This window comes from Cariama cristata, unplaced genomic scaffold (genome assembly GCF_000690535.1).
Source record: "Cariama cristata isolate BGI_N322 unplaced genomic scaffold, ASM69053v1 scaffold14050, whole genome shotgun sequence".
Taxonomy (NCBI): Eukaryota; Metazoa; Chordata; class Aves; order Cariamiformes; family Cariamidae; genus Cariama; species Cariama cristata.
Window position 1 is genome coordinate 71,087 of NW_009594210.1, and position 17,630 is coordinate 88,716.

General features: G+C 36.4%; 1 protein-coding gene across 1 annotated transcript in view; it reads right to left on the reverse strand.

Moving 5' to 3' along the window:
- MAPKAP1 (mitogen-activated protein kinase associated protein 1) overlaps positions 1 to 16,996 on the reverse strand; it is a gene marked incomplete at its 3' end in the record, with an annotated part of 83,265 nt that extends 66,269 nt beyond the window's left edge. The window contains exons 1-3 of the mRNA XM_009697278.1: positions 16,672 to 16,996; positions 12,434 to 12,523; positions 7,404 to 7,552 (exon numbers count right to left, since the gene is read on the reverse strand). Of these exons, the coding sequence (XP_009695580.1) occupies positions 7,404 to 7,552; positions 12,434 to 12,523; positions 16,672 to 16,930 (498 nt within the window). The remainder of the gene's footprint in view (positions 1 to 7,403; positions 7,553 to 12,433; positions 12,524 to 16,671) is intronic.
- Positions 16,997 to 17,630: the final 634 nt, after the last annotated feature.

The following is a 17,630-nucleotide window of genomic DNA, read 5'->3' on the forward strand; positions in this document are numbered from 1 at the left end:
CTGAGATGCAAATATAGAATTCCTATATATGGAAACATGAAAGTAGTAGAAATATGAACACTGAGATCAGAGTATCCCATGCTCTTCTTGAAATAATATTTATGTAGCCCTAAAAATGCAGTATAGTATCTTTGACAAAAATATGCTTATTCTTCCTCCATAATCCAGTATCATTCCAGGGGGAAGGGAAAAACCCAGAAAACCACAAAATTGGAAGGCACTATTTAAAATCTTATTCTTGTACTGTGTAAAGGTCCTTCCCATTAAAGAAGGTAGTGAAATTTTATCACAGCTATTGCTATTCATAAATCTTATATCTATTTTAATTCAATCTGGTTCTAGCCTCTGAGATGCTGCACCACAATTTGATTACTACAACCATACTTTTTAACTGCTGTCAGAAGAGACAGTGCCTTATATAAACATCTGCCAGAACACATGCCTGCTTTCTATAGCACCAGCTTTAAATCATACTGTGGTGATGAATCTTTATCTGACGCTAATACTTTTTAACTTCATAAGGACAATTAAAATGAATTGTAGCTAAATGCACACATAACAAATCTATTTAATTCTTTGTTACATACTAGCATACTTTGCAGCTCTTCAAAACTTACTTTCAAGTATCATCTTATTCAGAGTTTAAGTGTAACAGAAGTGTGGCAGTACTGATAAAACATTCCCGACATGGGCACACCAAGAGTGCAGAGGGTTTCACAAGACAACAAAGTCCTTTGGAAAGCACTATCCCAACAGGACTGTTGACTCATTTCAGTGAGTTCAAAGACTGCCAACTAGCCATGAACAAAACCAGATCCAGTTTCAATATAGCATCTCCTCTGTAAGACAGCAACGCAGTCTAGTAAGGGCACCTACAATCAACAGCAACAAAAGACACGGAAGTGAGTACAGACAAGGGAGAAGTGAATTGCATGTGCCCTCAAGCCAAAGTTAATCAAAACAGATCCACATTAATTTAATCTGCATAAGGCCAGAAAAATATTTTTTAATGCAAGTGAGACGCCTGGAATTGGGAGATAAAATTCAAGTCCCCGAACAGAGATGACAGTGCAACACTGACATTCAGCCTTCTTATCTGCTACCCCAGGCTACACTTCAGGCCAGAAGGGTGGCTACAGAATTTCCCCATTGTTTTTGCAAGGTACCAGAGCCACCACGCGCATGTGAAAACACTTCATGGCAGACAGCGCCGTACACGCACGGCCGTCCCCCGCCGCACCTACGCAAAGCAGATTCTTCAGCTGACTGTTCCCACCGCAGAATTCACAACAGTTTTCCGTCTGTGCTTCCAGTTACTTAAAATAAGTGTTTTACCCACCATCATGAGGTGCTTCCTTATCTCATTGTAAATGGCTTCTCTGTATGAAATAACAAAACACATTCTGAAGTATTTTAAATTAAGCATCAGTCAAGCTTAATATATTTTAATCACCGTACGGAAATGCAAGGACTCTTGTGCTCTAATCTCCATTACAGTATTTAACTGGTCCCTCTGCGCGGGGTTTCTCTCTACCCAGCAAAACCCACGGAATCTGTGGGGGCAGAGGAAACAGTTAAGTGCGCTGATTAGGCATCAAAATCATTACAGCTTCCACACAGTAAAGAACAAACCAGGCATTCTTAATATAGGGGTGTTTTATTTAAATACAACTCGGTTATTAGCACAACTCACGTTGATCATTATGAAAAAATTTATTTTAGAAAGTGGTAATTTTTCAGTTAAGAATCTTCATCTTAACAAAAGCATTACTGGAATCGCTCTCTGTACAGCACAGCATGTGATGCTACACGTAAGAGCGTTCTGAAACCCTACGTCATTAGAAACGCACATCATGAACGCTGAGAGTCTCAGTATTATGGGACACTTTTCTCCCAAGTTCTCCTGACGGGGTGAGAACTTTTACAGGGAGTTGCAAGCCAGCAAAGGGAAAGTACGATACCATTACATGTTTCCAGCACTTATTTTAGGTGTCTGAAGAACTGCAGCACAGATTTTTCAACCGGGCTGAGCAAGAAGCAGCAGCCTGTGTTTCCAAAAACCTGTTCCGAGGCTCTTCATTCCCCTGGCATCCCTGTGTCTGTACATCGTCCTCCACTGCAAGCCGTCTGCGCAGGAGGGAAGCTGGCCATGGGGACAGGGACAGGCGCAGCACCGAGGGCCAAAGGCCCGAAGCGGAGCTGTACCAGGGCCACCAGCCCGGAACTTGCCGCTCGCCAGCTGCACTGGGCAGAGTCGAAGCATCTCCCAACAGAGGTAGCCCTCCAGCAAAACTAAATACAAACAAAATGCAAACAAAAGCCAAGGGAAAGGACTGTTTCTCTTTCAGCAACACAGAAATACCTTTCTGCTGAGGCTGGGTAGGTCCGTGCCAGCCGAGAGCAGGAGCGGCTGGACTCTCACCAGCCCCAGGGTCACAGCCAGGGCTCAACACCAGTGGCACTGCGCCCGGGCAGCACGGCTTGGTCGAGGCGTTGGCTCCTGGTACAACCACAGCAGGAGGTGTCCCAGCATAACGACTGACCCCGCGGGTTTTTTTTATCAACGATAACACTACAAACACCTTCATTTCAACTATTTTAGGAGAGTACAGGTAGTATGTAAACCACTAAAATTGGCAGAATAAGCAAATGCTTTAAAAGAAACCCTCTGCAAACTTATTTAGGAGTCAGATGAGGATCCTTCTACTCAGCTTAGGGGCAAAACATTTAAATAAAAAAAATGCACTTTTTCACACTGGTATTTTAATCCTGGATTAATTATTTTAGACATTTTTCCATATTAATTAAAACAGTATTGCTTCTTTCTTAAGTTCTTTATCTACTTTGAGTAAAGCTATTTAATACTGGAGATTGTAGAAAACATTTGTTCATGATTATCCAGACATACAGTCAAACAAGACTGAAACAAGAGCAGCATGCAAAAATGTATTTAAGGACTATCATCCCAAAATGCTGCTAAAAGCTATTAACCAGTACGTGTTAATTGCCACAGCATTCATATTAATTTTCACTTCAGGCCCGACATTGTGGAATATTTCCCCTGATACATTTTAAACAAAGTTTAATTTAAGGAACTGCTTCTATCAACACTTATGAAAATTAACAGCCAAGCAATTAGCACTCATGAATTATCCCTTCCCCCATGCTTTCTACAGCATCATTTTTACAACAGTTGCTACAAGAAAAATTGTTGGTTTTTAACCCACTACCAAAATTAGCCACAAAAAACCTTCTGACACTATACAGAAGTACTGTTCCTCACAACAGGATTTTTAGCATCTATCCAGTCAAAAATCACGTTGACCTATTTTATTTAAATTATCTCCAGCAGCCAAGTAAACCCACAAAACCCCTATAAGGTCAGAAAAGCTAGACTCCTGTAAATCTTCATTTTCAACTCATAGTCATGAAAACAGCAATAAAAGTATCTTCAGAAAACTCTAGTCTGAATGTAGGAAAGGTCTTTTGCCTTGTAGCTCAAGTTTATTCTAGAGCTCAATGATCCCTTCCTCACATCTTGATTGTGGTTTTCCAACTTTCTCCTTTGACTTATTTTGGCTATCTTCAGCATTTCTTTTTGACTGCCCTGTAACACTTCCATGTTTGCTAACATTCTTCTGGGGAAGAAGGAGCAGCCATTTGGTAGCAGGCATCTCAAAAAGACATTTCAGTGATTAAAATTTCTTAAAGGTAGCAGAGACTTGCAATAAAAATGGATGTGGACCAGTTTCAGAGACGATTTCAAGGGAAACTGTAAACAGAGGCCTTAGCAGGAGTTACTCATTCAGTACGAGGCTCCTACAAAGCTGAACATTTGATTCTAGCTTGATTTTCCTCTATTCCAGTAATTAATTACAACTTGGTAACATTTTTCTTACTAGTGGGAACGGTCATGGAGTTGAATAGCCTTGACACTAATACTGTACCAAATCAGTACACTTTAAGATTAATATCTCAGAGAAAACTCATCGCCATGCTTTCCAGCAACTCACGCAAGTTACACTTGCAATTTGAAAAGAACTAATCTGAATTTCCGTAGAATGAAAAGATAACACATGTTTTTAAAACACTTACTGAAAGCAGGCAGGTAATGTGTAGGTAAACTGAATGTTGTAAATCTCACAGTTGTGTCACTGAAATGAGCCATTACAACACTCTTGTGTTGCATTTGTGGTACCTGGCTATGACTTTGAAATCTGTCTTAGCATTAGTCTTATTTTCCCAACCTTATCAAAAGTTGGCAAGTTGGAACAACAAGCCATCAAAATTTGATTTTCCAAATTCTGTAAACAGAAATATACATGAAGTTATCTATAAAATGGATGATAATTCAATTTGCAGGCAGATAAAGGAAATCAATTTGGCCACTGATTTCTTAAGCCTTCAAGTAATTTTCTATACAAATGACAACTGAAGTAACTATAAATAACTATAGGCTTCTTTTAATACAATATTCTTAGCAGGAGTTTTCAAGACTTATTAACCAAGATGTATAACCCATGTGATTTACAAACCATGCAAACAGACACAGGGGCTAGGTTTACTTTTACTATTTTAAGGAAAAACTTGAAGATACAGCCAAGAGTAGTTGTGTGTGTGTCTTTTGTTAGGAGCTGAAGTTTATAATGTAAGAGAAAGCCACAGATCTGTGTTGTGTAGTTGTGGGGCAAGAATCACCTGAATTCTTGAGCTGATTAGAATGCTTCCATTGTGGTTGCATTTCACAAGCCACATTCTCTACTATTTTGATAATTAATGAACTGATCATAACAAGAAGAAGCTAGAGCGCTTTAAATTTTATTATTTCATAAAATTGCAGAAGTGGTTATGAAAAATACACTAAATCTGGCAGGAAACACCTGCAAGATGTAAGCATTTTAAGAAATTGGCTTGGTTGATATTACAGCATGCAATGTTTTCTTATTTTTAACTGATTAGCTTAAAACAATACATCAAATGTTGGAGGGAGGGGGCAGGAAGGGCCCTGAAGAGAATGGGTTTATTAAATTTCAGGTCAGTTAGGGAGCTGAATTAGTGGTAAGTTAAAGCCATTCAGAATGCAGTTAAGATGAGTACACATGAACAAAGACCTTAGATACAGCAGGTAAAGAGCTTTCCTCATGCTTTGCCACTGAACCACAAAATGGGTGTTATTCAACAAGCTGAAATCTGAGTTATAAAACTCAAATAAACATACAAACCAAAGGCCTAGTTATAATCTTAAAGATTTCAGAGCCACTGTGATCCCTTGAGTAAAAACATAATTAAGTAGGGGTTTTTTTTAAGACATGTTTAATTAGGCCCCTACCCCCTCCTCATCCCCCCTGCCTCTCCCCAATTATGTACCATTTCCCCAAGAGATATGTGGCTCTGTTAATTATGTAAATAAGTCAGGCACTATTCCCTGAAAGAATTGAATTTATGTGAAAAATACTGCTCATATATTATCAATAAAAATAAATACGAGACCTACGATATTTCATTTAAAATAATTTTAAAAAGCTAGATGGTTTTTGATTTTACTTTCCTGTCTGAAAATACAACAAAACCGAAGTAAGTAAAATAACTCACTACTGAACTATTATGTTTCTTCTATATCTCAGATAGTGAAGTAGGTATTTAAAAATAGACAACACATACGGAAGTATGAATAAATTTTATAAGCGTACTATTGACCAACTTACCAGAGTCATATAAACAATGCTGTTACAATTAATACAGTGAGATTCTACTCTAACAAAACTTGAATTCAATTATTTTAGAGCGTTATAAAGGCATTTTGATTTCTAGATCACTATCAAGTTGGTTCGTATCATAGCCTACAAATCACAATTGAGTAACATTGAGGTATATGTATAGTGTAATTTCCTTCAAATGTACCAGACACCCGCTAAATGTATCAGACTCTAAAATATGAAGATTAGGATGTTCATTACAGTCAACCATAATTTCTATTAATACAGTAAAAAGTAATTTGGATTGTCAAAGTGGGAAGGAAACATGCTTAAGTTCCTCAAGTTTCTGAGAAAAATTCTAGCAGGTAGCCCAAATTATGTTCAAGTATTAAACCAACAAGACCGGGACGCCGCTGAATTACAATCAGATTTCTCTTAATAAAGTAGTATTTTATTTTTAATTCCTCTGTGCATGACTTGGAAGTACATTTAAATGTTTGCCGAACTGAAATTTCATGACTTAAGAACAGCAAGCTTTGAGTTTATAAAAAAGGCACCTTAGTGTTGTCAGCATTAAAGTATTGCTACCATTTATTAATGAGGACAGAAAGTCTGAAAAACTGAATTAGCACTAAATACTACAAGCTAGTAAGTATAAAACAACAAAAGGCAGCTGTTGCTAAGTGGAGATCATAGTCTAAGGGTTACCGTTTCACATATATTCTAAATACTTCTAGATATGCTCGTGGTATTACATATCTGACTTTCCACTTCAAGAATACTTAACAGAATATGAAATTCTTCCATCACAATGGTAATGAAGCTCAAACTTCATACTCCCACAGGAGATTCCACAAACAAATCCAGCAGAAAACAGATCTGTGCAGTATTTATAATTGTTTTGGAACAATATGACACAGATCCATCACACCAATGTTTATATTTCAATTTCTAGAGTTTACAACAGAGAAAAGTATTTGATAATTCAGAGTAACTAAACCACACACAAGGAAAGAGAGTTATCCACAATTCTGAGTAATATCAAATGCAAGCTCTTGAAATGAATGTAGTCAAGGAATGAATGTGACCTGCCAAGTTTGTAGCGAACCTCCTCTGTGTGTTACATAAATGAGTATTTGCACAGAACTACATTGTTTAGTTATTTTTTTGCCCTAGCTATTGACCTCTTGATGTATCAGTCTTCCACCCTCAACACAGACAGTAGCTTGTCCCACTCTCATTGGAGCATTTTGAGGATAAAGATAGCATAAATCATGAAATATTCAGCAAGTGCTGTGATGTGGCTAGACAGAAGAGATTTTTTTTTTTTTTTAAATGCCAAATAACCAATCATTTATACAAAGGGTCTCACCATCAACTCTGTAGAGAGATGTCCTAGGACTCTGCTACACTCAAAGTTTACCTAACTAACCTGCTGGAGAAGAAAACGGCAAGGTCAGGCATGCCTAATGGTAAGGCCATGATTTTGTAATGAAAACAGGAGAAATGGTTCTATTGAGCCTGGAACCATTCAATTTAGGACTAAGAGAAGTATATTTCTAGATAATCACTTTAAAATAACTGATGGCCTACTATAAAGTCTAATTAAAGCTTGAACAACTAAATGCATACAAGAACTGCCCAAAGCCTATCATCTTCAGGTCAGGGACCTCCTGGATATGAGAGAAAAACATCTGGTCCACTTACCTTGCCATCAAATTTTGAGTACTCATTGAAGGGGTTATTCAGCTGCAGTGGACACTGTTCAAGTCGCACAGACAGTATTGACTGCTTCCCAGAACATGGAGATTTTACTCTGAAATTCTTTTTTTCAAATAGTGAGCTCAGCTCCTCTGCTGTAGATTAGAAAAGAGATCAGAGTAGTTGTATGAGGAGATGTACAAAGGCTATTGTTTACCACAGAAAGATAACATTATAAGAGGGAGAACAAAATCAAATATATAAAACAACAAATGTTTTAGCGGGGCAGAATCTAACACCACTCTTTCATAGCCCAAAGATATGAAACCATCAGAAGCTGGAACGATGCTACTCTTTAGACTGAAGATAAGATTAATTTTTCCCATACAGAGAATGGAACTGATCACTACAAGATCCACCTGAGCCAAGTTAAAAATCAAGATTCAAAGAGAAAACTACACATTCCTGGTCTTTCTGCTTGCCTACCTTTTTCTAAATGAAGTAAATGCTATGCAAAAGAACTGTTGACATATCTACAATGTGCCATGCAAAAATATTTCAGACTGAGCTTGTAACACATGATATTATGCTATATTACAGCACAATATTATACTACCCCATTATTATACTATAATGTCACTATTCTGTCAGCAGTAGGCTTGGGACTACATCTGACGCAAAAGAATAATTTCTTCAGATTTTACTTCTCATGGCAGATCAGATATGGTCTTCTCAAAAAAATGTCAAACCTGAAAACATCATTCCAGACAACCAGTCTGGACAATTAAAAAAAAGAAAAAGCTTTCTAAAAACAAAGGTGATAACAGTGAGTCTTTGTGTGGTCTGTGAGGGCTCATAAAAGTCTCTGACAAGCAGCTCTTTTTATATGAAGAAACTGCATAGCCGAATTTCCAGCAACAGTTTAACTCAAAATATAAAGGCATACTTAAAAAAAAAACAAACAAAAAAAACTAGGGCTTCTTATAAGGACACTACAAAATCAGGACAGAGCCTGGGGTATTTTAGCATATCAGTACCAATGGGTCTCATCTGCAAGAAACTGTGACTAAATCTGGACAAGTTTTTTCCACATCTGCTCTAGGAACCAAGTACCCCCAAACTCCATTAATCACTACCTGAGAATCAACACCAGCACTCCTAGACCGACTCTGCTCTGCGTTCCTACATTTGGATTCTCTCACATCCCAAAGATTTACATGTTGCTCCTCCAGGGAAATGAAACTGCTCCTAAGGCAGAATGACTTGGGACTTGATCTCCAGGAAGTTGGTTAATTTCTTAAAATGTGAAATTAAAACTTGTCAAATTATAACTAGTCAAAAGCTCAGTTTATTTTTACCAGCAGATTGCCTGAAAATTCAGACAGTTGGCAAAAGTGCTAAATACTGGCACTAAGAGACACCCAACAGTCTTGTGGGAGGCTGCGATTAACCAAAAAAGCTTGATTAATCCTTTTTAAATGTGGCAACTTAAAGTCCATTAGGTATTCTGGTTTTGTGGGGTTTTTTTGTTTGTGTGGGTTTTTTTTTGTAACAAGCTTATCTCTGGGGTTTTTTTAATAAACAATCTATATTACAATTATGCTAGAATATTACCCTTAACTGGTATTTCTTGGACATTTGGAAAATACTCTGTACCTTGCAATCCAATATAACGGTTTTATTGGTTCAAGTGAAAATGCAAGTCTTTTAGCTTCAAGTTTTGACTCTAGGGAAATGTTAAGATGATTTGTTTATTGCTTCCTTTGTTGGGATGTGCAAAAACAGGATCTCAAGAATTCTTCTGAATTCATTAGTGTGACATCTGTTTTGCTTTGAGTTTTGCATAGCTTTTACTCAAGTCAAATACCTCACATGACTGTAGAGTTTAATAACAGCACATTCTATAAGACTGTAAATTCAGCTGGCTGAGATACAGTTTTCCTTTTCCAGAAAACTTCATAATTTCAAAAGTCAACTCATTTAGGAAGAAGAACCCAAAACCTTCTACAGGTTTGTGCAAAAAGCTAGTAGATGAGATTTCTGAAAAACTACAACCTTCCATTGAGCATTTTGTCAAATAATTCCTAATAGACTTGGGCTGTGAGAGTTCCAGTTAAAAACACTGAAAAAAAATATTTAAAATTCTCAAATTTCAGGGGAAAAAACCCCAGCTTATATTTTTACATTAAACTAGCTTTAATTGCATAATTTTTAATTCTCAATTAAAACTAAGTTTTGCCTTTAGTCTATACTATATGAATTTTTCAGTTTTTGTTAGTTATATGAGTTATTCTATATGGGCTGAATCATAGTATCATAGAATCATTACGGTTGGAAGAGACATCAAAGATCATCAAGTCCAACCGTATACCTGATGCCACCATGCCTGCTAAACCCACTAAACCATGTCTCGAAGACTAAACCATGTCTCAACTGCTTTACTAACATAATTTGATCTCTACACCTCATGAAGCTAAGCATTCTTTCCATTTTACTAAAAAAGAACTGATGCACAGAAAGGTGATGTGAATTGGTGGCACAGCAGAACAAAAAACCCAGACCTCCACTGTGTTACACTTTGCTTCCAGTCAGTCAGCTACCCCTGAGGCATCTTTATATTTGTTAATCCCCTAACCAACTCCAAATGCATGGAGATTTTCTTTTTCAAGTCCATACCCTACTATCACTTTATCTTTCAGACTCATTCCTGACAAAGCAAACAGCTTGTCTCATGATAGTGGGCAAACAGATGATGATTAGAAAAATATTCTTCTTTTTTTCCTCATTACCATGCACAAAATTACTCGTGTCTCACTTTCCTTTACCTTGGTTAGTGTATTTTTATTTCTGTACATAGTAATTAAAAATGGGAATCAAAAAAATTACTCAGTTGCCAGATGCCTCAAATTATGACTACAAATCCAACTGCAGGAGAGCAGAAATTCTTCTAAGAGTTTCTCACTACAGTAAGACATATCTCTGATGAGTGATCTCTGGAGGTGGTGTCATCAGACTCTAACGTAGGACAAAACAACAACTGTCCAGCATCCTTTTAGTTTAGTGTCAATCATAGGCTCGACTTTGTCTAAAGCTCAGATAAACACAGTTAGAAGAGGGCAGCCAAATTCCCCCTCATCTAAGAACAGCTATTTCTGTTGTTCTTGCTTTCACACATAATTTCCAATAACCTAAACTCAAGGAACAGAACAGACAAAGCCTCATATGCACACACACTTGACAAAGAGGAAGATACAGTGGATATCCTTTAGGGCTCCTCTCTTTCCTGGCCTCTTCCTACTGTGTTGTTCTTCATGCAAGTAAGTGAGAAACATGCAGAATCTCAGTGACTAATCAGAGAAGGAAAATCAGCTCTGCCAATAAAGAGAGATAGTAAGTGGTCGGAGTTTTTATGTCACTTATTTTTTATTTAAGTTTGTTCTGCAGCAGGGAGGGACTAATCTATTTGCCTGCAACCCCAGCACACTCTTACAGAGGGGGACGCCTCTGTTACTGCTGGTTGACAGATTATGTCTATCTCCAGGGCAGCACATAAAAGAACTAACTGTCACGGTGGAGCCCACATGAATAAGACAACATAAACAGCACGGACGCAGCAGGAAACTGGAGTCTGAGTGCATTTCAGTGTAAAGAAATATCAAGCAGTACATAGTTAGGGATAAAGAAGAAAAAGAGAATTGCATTATCATTGGTCAAATGCTACAAAATATTGAGCAAAGAGTTGGAGGTTATGGTAGATTAAACTTTAAAACTTACAACTCTGTTTACAGAAGTAGGAAGGCAAAAACATTTTAGAATGCATTACCAGATGTATCAAACATAGCTGAACACTGTACTAAGGATTAGTGCAACCGTGTTTGCTCATGTGAGCAGCTTTGTTCACTCCTCTAAAAAAAGATACTATAGAGCTGGAGAAGGTTCTTCAAATGACAGCCAGGAAGATACAAGGACTTAGGCAAAAAAAAAGAGATTTTTTTTTGAGGGACCTCATTAAGATATACACAAATTTTGAAAGAAGTAGGCATGACAGACCTTACAAAGGTTTGAATGCATGTCAAATATAACAGGAACAGATACTAGCTTGAGCTATAAAATATGAGAATTGAGTCAGATTTTTCATTTCATATATTACAATTTAAACTATGTAGAACATCCAGTCAGAAATACTTCATTATATAGTAATAATAATAAAAAAGAATAGCATATTTTTTGAGAAATCAGTGATAATAGTTTTTCCAAGGAAAGGCTAGATAAGCTAAGGCAGCATTTATCATGCTTTCATCAGTTAAGCAGATCATATATATAAATATATATATATATTTCTTAAGATTTTCCCTTTATCTAGAAAAGTAACCACAAAAATATTCTATAAAAGTAAACTCTACAAAATGCTTCATCACATCCATCACACCAAATGCCACTGGAAATAGCTGGAACGCCGTAACTTACATGGAATCATAGAATCGCTTAGGCTGGAAAAGACCTTTAAGATCTTTGAGATAAAGATCCTGCATTTTGAATACAGACACTTGTCAATCACCTACCCACAGAGCAAAGACATGTCCTGTTCCTTACACACCTCACAGTAACACTAAGAGCTTCACTAACTCCATTTCCTGCTCCTTGAGACAATAGAAGCCTTAGAAGATAACGCTGCTACAAGATGACAGAATACACAAACACTGTATCAACACCTTATATTGCAAAAAATAAAGCAGCCACTTGAATTAGTTCAGACCAACAAACCAGGTTTAAAACATTTTTTCTTTACTTTGCCTTTATTAATAATTTGGAACGCCCCAGTCATAGCTGAAAACAAACGAGATGCCTGTAGCACACCAGCCCCCCTACCCAATAAACGCCGGGAAACACATAACTGGGAAACGGAAGGCAAATACAATAATTAGTGTTTCCTCTATGCTTTGAAAGCTTAAGTGAAAATTACAAACCGAAAAAAGTTGTGACCGTCAAAAGCAGAAATAAAAACAGCAGGAAAATAGAAGATATTTTCTTTTTACCTGAGTAAGAAGTATTTCTGTCTTTCCACTGAACATTTTTGCATTTTATTTGATTTTGTCTCTCTTTCCGCAGACGTTCTAGTCTCTGAGCTTGAAAAGAAATATTATAACTATAAGTTTGTCAATGAAAGTTTACTATAAACAAAGACATAATTAACTACCTTTATATGAATAAAGATGGTTTATACTGCATATGTAGGGGAAAAAGTCATAAAATTTTAAAGGTGGCACCCCTGAAAAGCAAATACCAACAAAAACATGAAAATGTTCTTGATTTATAATTGAAATTAGAGGATATAAAACATTAATAGAGATCATAAAGATAGTATTAACATGGAAGAGAATAATAAAATGTGAAAACTTCTGTGATTAATATGACATTTCATTATATAAATCATTAATAACGGTCTTAAAGGAATTTTAATGCACAAATGAACTGAAGTGAATATTACATTACAGGAATAAAATTACTGTTATGAATTACTCTACCCGTTTCAAAAATTAAAGATAAATGAACTCAGACTAGACTATTAAAGTTTTAAATATAAAATCCTTTATCTAAAAATCATGAAAATTATAAAATGTCAAAGCTATATAAATTAGCATAGCTTTTTCTTCAGTGTGCCGAAACAGTTTATAGGTAGTAAAATAAATGATTTGTATCTTCACAACATTAGTCAAATCTTAAAATGAATATAACATTTCTTTATGTATATTCTGACTCCATCTTCAAAATATGGTTTGGAAAAAAGCCTCAAATAGTTAGAATATCAAAGAACTTATAGATCAGGGTACCAGAAAATACCTCAAATTATCTTTTTGTAAACAGCAAGATCTCTCTCAGGAAATAGTCAGCTAAACCTGGTAGAAGCTACCCAAGACAATGACCACAAGAAATAACCGATGTTATGAAGTGTCCACTCAAAATAAGAAAGCAGATTAGACTGGAAAGTAGGACTAATAATGTTGATCACTGAAGGAAACAATTTGCTGGATATATTAGCAATTTTGATGTATTGAGATCATTCATTAACTAAAATGGGTTTGCAGAAGAGATTCTAAAATGCTAAATTATTCTGACAATTTTTAGATACAATTTGAGTTCCCTGAGCCATTTCACCAATTAAAAAAAGTTAATAAATATTTTCTACCCCTCCTAGTATTATTCTCTTACATTTAGTCTTTGAACTGAATTGCGGAGACAGAAGTAATTGTGGGTTTTTTTGCCCCCATAAAACCTCTCAAGCTGGGAACTGTTGAAAAAAATAATACTTTGAGGTTTAACAGCTCTAACAAGGAGTTTATGGTACAAACACAAACAGGGACTTTGATGCTTATTTCCCATTTAAGTCAACATGAGGTTAGTGCCTGAATGCCTCTATGATTCTCACTCTTCATGAAATACGTATCCCCGCTTATAAGTTTAAATATTGGGTAAGACACTATTGTAGCGTAGATATTTTATTCTGAAAGAAAAAAACATTTTTTTTTTCCAATTACTGTCCAGACTGTAGCTCAAAATTACCTTCCAAACCCCTTTCTTCCAAAATGGGTCATCATAAAATATCTGTTAAATTCAGTTTGTAAACAATGGATGAAGTAAAAAATAATGCATGTTTTTATCCTATTTGATACTTTCATCCCTTGTCAAAACAAACGTACTAAAGCGCAGTCACCATCTTCGCTAACTCCATTCTATTCTTCTATCTACAGTTGATCACAAATGATCATTTACTGTGGGATTATATTATAGCAACTCTAAATTTGATGGAATTATCAGTATCTATTACAAATCTGAATTATTTAAGGTTCATTCTCACAAGAGGCATGTTGGTTTGAAAAATGTCACTGACCAAATGTAGTTCTTGTTTCATTAACTATTAGCAACGAAATGAGTCTTTGTTTCTGGTCGCGTAGATTGGGAGAATTTGCTGCTTTCCCACACACCCAAAACCTCACACAGACCTGTCTCCACTTTTTTTTTTACCCCTCTGGATACAGGAGACAGAAGGCAGTGAGGAGAGGCAGCCCTGAGCCAAAGACCACCGATGACCCATCCAGCCCCTGCAGAAAAGGAGGAAGAGTTCCGTGGCAGACTACCTCTGTTCTCCCAAACACAATGCGCCATACCCTAACATGTCTCACCTACTGCACATCCCTTTCAAGACTAAGGGGACAACTTTGGTATTGGAATGCATGTAAAATTAATTTCCAAATTTGCATACCCACATGAGAACTACCTAATGACCAACACTTCTGTAGTCTCTACAGAGATGTGCTGAGTCTTCTACACTAACACATTATTTCTACAATTTATGAAAAAGATACTATCCTGGTAAGGTATTTTATGACAAATCAGCTTTGCAAAAGATAACAGAAAGTTATACTCCCTCCAAAAAACAAAGGTTAAAGCCAGTATAAGCAGAAATAATTTTACTTAGCAGTATATAAAACCAAGGAGAATAAAGAAGAGCCTGAATGTTAAAAAAGCCTGCCACTATTACCTGTTGATACACAAAATTACACTTTATTCTCTTTCCAAACCTATAAACCATTATCTGCTTTTCAAACAACAAATGTTCCTGTTCTTGATAAATCTACTTAGGTAGTTGTGGATTAAGTAAAAAAGAAATGTCCTTATGCTTGCCCGTTTTATGAGCAAAAATTGCAGATTTCACAGTTAATGAGTTTTTGTACTTATGAGATGTATGAACACTTTCTTCTATGTATGTATGTCTCTGTCTTCCTCCATCAAGAACTTAGATAAGTACTTGTACAATGCAAAAAGCATTTATATTAAAAATAGTTAATTTTCTATTTAATTTATTCCTCTTCCTGTGTTTTTGAAAAGGGTTCAGTACTGATCAACACGCTTTCTTTCTAGGCTTTTTTCCACCCTGTTCCGTTTCAAATCATAGCCTGGTTGCCTTGACAATTGCAGTAGGTTCTTGGTAGTATCAGCACACACAACGGAATATAAAAGTGCCAGATGAAAAGAGGCAAAAAACTGGCTTGCCAATGGACTGAGTGTCCTAACCCTTATTTTAGAATATGCCACCAAGTGGAAACTGAAATAGTTTCAATCCATAATTTAAAGGGAGATTATTATATCAGTCTACTCACGTGGTAAAATAATCCTTCGAAATAGTTTTTTTGGAGCAATTCTATAAAACTTTGAAGGTTGGCTCTGCTTCCTCATACCATCAACTGAACTAAACAAGACCTCAAGGACAATGCTAGGCAGTCTGGCACACTAAACTTTTCACCGTGCCTTACAGTCAGTTGCACCTATATATTCAGCTTACTTCCAAATCAAACCCTCCATTATAAGAGACCAGCACCCTGCCTTTTCTTTAACTTTTGACAACTTCCTATTTGTAGAAGGTATTTCAAGATACTCAATACCATGCAACATTTTACTTGTTAGGTAGAGCACGGATGTTTTTTCTGGGCTCTAGGTGGTGTTATAATACCTTCAGAAATAATTTGAGAAAAATATATACTGTAACACAGAAAAAAAGAGATCAGTATTGACCACCCTGCACCAACCTCTTCATATATTTTATATTTTATATCGCAGAACTTTTGTTCATAGCATTCCTCGGGTATAAGCAGAAGTCAGGATATCTCTCATATGAAACGACAAACGGGACATCTTTCTTCCAGTCAAGACAAACTTAGTCTATTTTGAAAAGGTGTACACCCTTAAACTTTCTAATTTGGTAACTTAAAACCCAGCTCAAGGTTTTTCTCAGAAATAAAACTTCAGAAGACAAAATACAGATAAATCATTCACTTCATTGGCTCACATCAAACTTCATTCCTTTCTTTTATAACAAATAATTTGATGCCTCACTAGGTAGATTTTTCTCAGAAAATAACTATCTTGTTCAAAAGTTAACACCCTTGCAGACATTAACAATAGAAACATCAAAGACTGTGCATGTACTTGGGATTTAGACTTGATACCTTTATAAATTTTTTTTTATATATATAAAACTGACTACCTCAATGTTCCTCTGTACATGAGTAAGTAAAGCAGCAATTAAAACTCAGTTGACTGCACACTAAAGTAACTGAATCATTACATGTCCTTTTATAAAAAGGGTCTTGACAGTACAAAAGGAGAAGTTTGACAAGATACCTAGCTAGTCATGCTCTCATTTGTCCACGCAAGCCAGACTAATAGAAACTGAATTTAAAAGGTTAATGTTATCTTGGCTGCAAACATCACTTACCTGTGTTTGATCGTCTTCTGATTCCGAAGTCCCAGCTTGAGGTAATATCAACTGATTGGGAATATATATAGCCCTGAGTCTCACCGTTGCTTCCCTGTGTTTCTGAACCACTGTCCCCATATGCTGACGAGGGATTAAACTTCTCCAGGTCAACATCATGATCTATCAGGACCATTTCACACATCCCTGTGTCATCACTGGTCACGTGTGACTGCCGAATATGAGCCAGTATAATTGTTGGGTTGTCCAGGAAAGCCATTCTGTCCACAAGTACACCACTTCACTATACTATCTTCTCTCCATCTTGTTTCATGGACACATATACCTAGAAATACAATGTACACAGCACTTTAGGGAGTTAAAAAACAACTCAAAACTCAAATCCTGATTCAAGAAGGTTTATGTTTTGGATGCACAAAACCTAACTGACTCAGTTTTGTACACTGAATTATTTTAATTCTGCTCTGGTTTACTTAAGTTACATTGGTTGCTGAGATCCACCTAAAGAACGGTGATTTTGGAGGACAGTTTGAATCCTGAACCCCAAGACAACAGAACACAACAGACACTTACAGACAGGTCCCATTACTCTACAACAAATGGTTGCTATAAGGCAAAATAAATACTACACATAGAAAGACAGAGAGAAAACACACACAAGAAACATCTGTCCATGCAAATTAACAAATTTACAAAAACAGATAGGGTTTTGAGTTTCTTTTCATCCATCATAATAGTGTGCTACTGTTTTTCTTCCGCCTCTACATACTATCTCTTTGATTACTTTATTATAGATCCTCTTCAGGTTTTGTATTTCCAGGAAAAACTTTGAACATGAAGAGATTGGTATCTCAGGGCAGAATATTGAACATGTGCTGCTGCATGGCACTTCATATAGGGCAACTGTTGTCATACAGAAAAAGCTCTATGATCACATACCACACACCTGAATTCTTAAG